The 2,334-nt window shown below is 39.9% G+C and overlaps 1 protein-coding gene and 1 long non-coding RNA gene across 3 annotated transcripts in view; one reads left to right on the top strand and one right to left on the bottom strand.

The window, feature by feature from the left end:
- The window catches only part of LOC112487923 (uncharacterized), a 19,490-nt gene that overhangs the window by 3,479 nt on the left and 13,677 nt on the right, over window positions 1-2,334 (bottom strand). The window lies entirely within an intron of this gene.
- bcl3 (BCL3 transcription coactivator) overlaps window positions 1-2,334 on the top strand; it is a 24,825-nt gene that overhangs the window by 9,336 nt on the left and 13,155 nt on the right. For both annotated transcript variants that reach the window (XM_025061466.1, XM_008324272.3), the window contains exon 3: window positions 271-379. In XM_025061466.1, the coding sequence (XP_024917234.1) occupies window positions 271-379 (109 nt within the window). The remainder of the gene's footprint in view (window positions 1-270; window positions 380-2,334) is intronic.

The following is a 2,334-nucleotide window of genomic DNA, read 5'->3' as shown; positions in this document are numbered from 1 at the left end:
CTATCTATCTATCTATCCATCCATCTATCTTCTACATTTAATTGATTTACGTCTGTGCTGTCCATGGGAAGGTTGAAACGAAACTTTCGCAGATTGCGACCCAAGCAATGAAAACACTGTCTATACAACTGAGACGGGGAGGCTTTTCATTTGACTCCTGCTGCGTTTCCCTGCAGATCCCCTGGAACTTTCTGGTTTGACATTCTGAGCCTCGGTATAAGCCGTTCATCTTCCTTCACACGCTAACTTGTACTTTCATATCCATCGCAGAGCCCTTCATATAGCTGTTGTGCAGAGCGAGATGCCTTTCGTCCAGATGCAGATCCGCATTCTTCTGTCGGCTCGCCGAAACCTCGACATCTACAACAACCTCCATCAGGTAAACTCAGTCACACACTCACACACACACACACACCATACTCAAAATGATGCATGACTGCACAGGCTAAGCTCCAGTTAATCAACCATATAAAGAACAATAAAACAAACAGCTATTTATAAACCACAACTGGAAAGTGCAATTAAGGGACTTCTGCTGTGACAACCACACCATTCCAGTCACAATAGCACCGAGGCTTCACCCTTCAGATTATAGTAACTGGGAAAAGAATGAAAGGGGAAGCTTCTTGGTTTCCTCATTGCTTAGCAGTCATCTGTCGTGTACTTTTACAGTAACACAGCACTGGTGCTGCGCACAGCTGTGTGGTGGAATTCACCCTTCCTGGTTTCTTTACCTGCCTCAACTCTACCACAGTGATTGTGTCCTCTAGTGTCCTCGGTCGTTTTTATACTGTAAATGATTCTCGAGTGCTCACTTACACAATCACGCTTTTGTCAGTTTTTTTTTTGTTGTTTTTTTTTTAAGTTTTCAAAGGATGTTTGATCATAGTATAGGACTTTTTTGATTGGCTGCTGACTAAAAAAAAAAAAAAAAAAGGATGTTCATACTGTATCTTGTGACTTGTGAATTTTTTTTTTTTTTTTTTGAACTAGCTGAAGACGAAATTAAGAATTGCTCTGGTTTCATGTTGATCAAGGTCAAAGAGCGTTTCACAGTATTGCAATGAAGAGGGCTGGCTGACAACTAGGAAACAAAGTAACTGTCTTGGTGAAACTTAGATCATTTGTATCTGGCTTTTTCACGGCACTGACTGAGGTTATTATGAATCAGCACCAATTGTTATGCAAGCGCTCTTGACAAAGCAAGAACTTATTGACACAAAGGACACCGTGAACTAACACAGTTGTGACCTGCGTATGCACCTTCGAGCTACTCTGGGCGTTAGCTCGCAGGATTCCCAGATACCATCTATTTCTGCACATTTCTCTATATTTTTACACCTCTCCTCCTGCCCCGGGGGGCGGTCAACTTTTCTTTTGTTTGTTTTCATACCTTTACCACCAAGATGTAAGAGAGCAAAAGACGCGACGGTGTGTGTGTGTGTGTGCGTGAGAGAAAAAGCTCAGTGACAACACCTTAGTTGCGCACATCTTTGTTCTCACAGTTGAGGTTTTACACCACTTAGACACCGTGAGCGAGATTACCAGAAACAACGTTGGTTATACCAGCCTCTAATGTCTTTCCTCAGAGCTTCAGGCTCGAATGCATCGGTTTTATTATATCCTGTCTGTAGCCTGTGTGTGAAAAAGTACACGAGCTAGACACGAGCCTGTGCAGAACAAAAACCAAAGAGGGAGATTTTCAGAAAATGGGTCCTGTCAAAAATCATTTGCCTACCAGATTGTGTGGCTTGTGACTTAGTGCCAGGCACAGGTTTGAGCTTATATAATAATGGTCATGAACCTATTTAATCATTATTATTATTATTATTATTATTATTGTTATTATTATTATTATTATTATTATTATCAGAACAAACACTTCTAAAATGCTGCAAGGAAAACATTCCTGTTCAATTTAATGTTGATGACATATTCTAAAGTTTCTGTGGTTCTGAGTGTTAGTATCAGTACAAAAACTGTGGTGCTCAGCATGACGACAGAGACGTGTTTTGATACTCCCACACCGGTCATCCAGGCACGAAGGCACTCACACTTACGTTTGGTTGGTTTAAAAAAAACAACAAAAAAGAAAAACTATGTAGATTTAAATGAAATGTATTTCTTATTATTTTCTAATTATAGGCCATTATTTAAGACATCGACGCGCTTCTTGGGTACAGTATGTTTGAGTATGTTATGGGCCATGATAATAAGAACAATAATAACAACCAAAACAACAACAATAAAAGCAATAATAATAGACAGACAGATAGATAGATGGAGGCATGAATGGATGGATGGATGGATGGATACATAGATAGATGGATGGAT

Source organism: Cynoglossus semilaevis, chromosome 13, assembly GCF_000523025.1.
Source record: "Cynoglossus semilaevis isolate Cse_v1.0 chromosome 13, Cse_v1.0, whole genome shotgun sequence".
Lineage (NCBI taxonomy): Eukaryota > Metazoa > Chordata > Actinopteri > Pleuronectiformes > Cynoglossidae > Cynoglossus > Cynoglossus semilaevis.
This window is presented reverse-complemented; position numbering and strand designations above follow the sequence as displayed.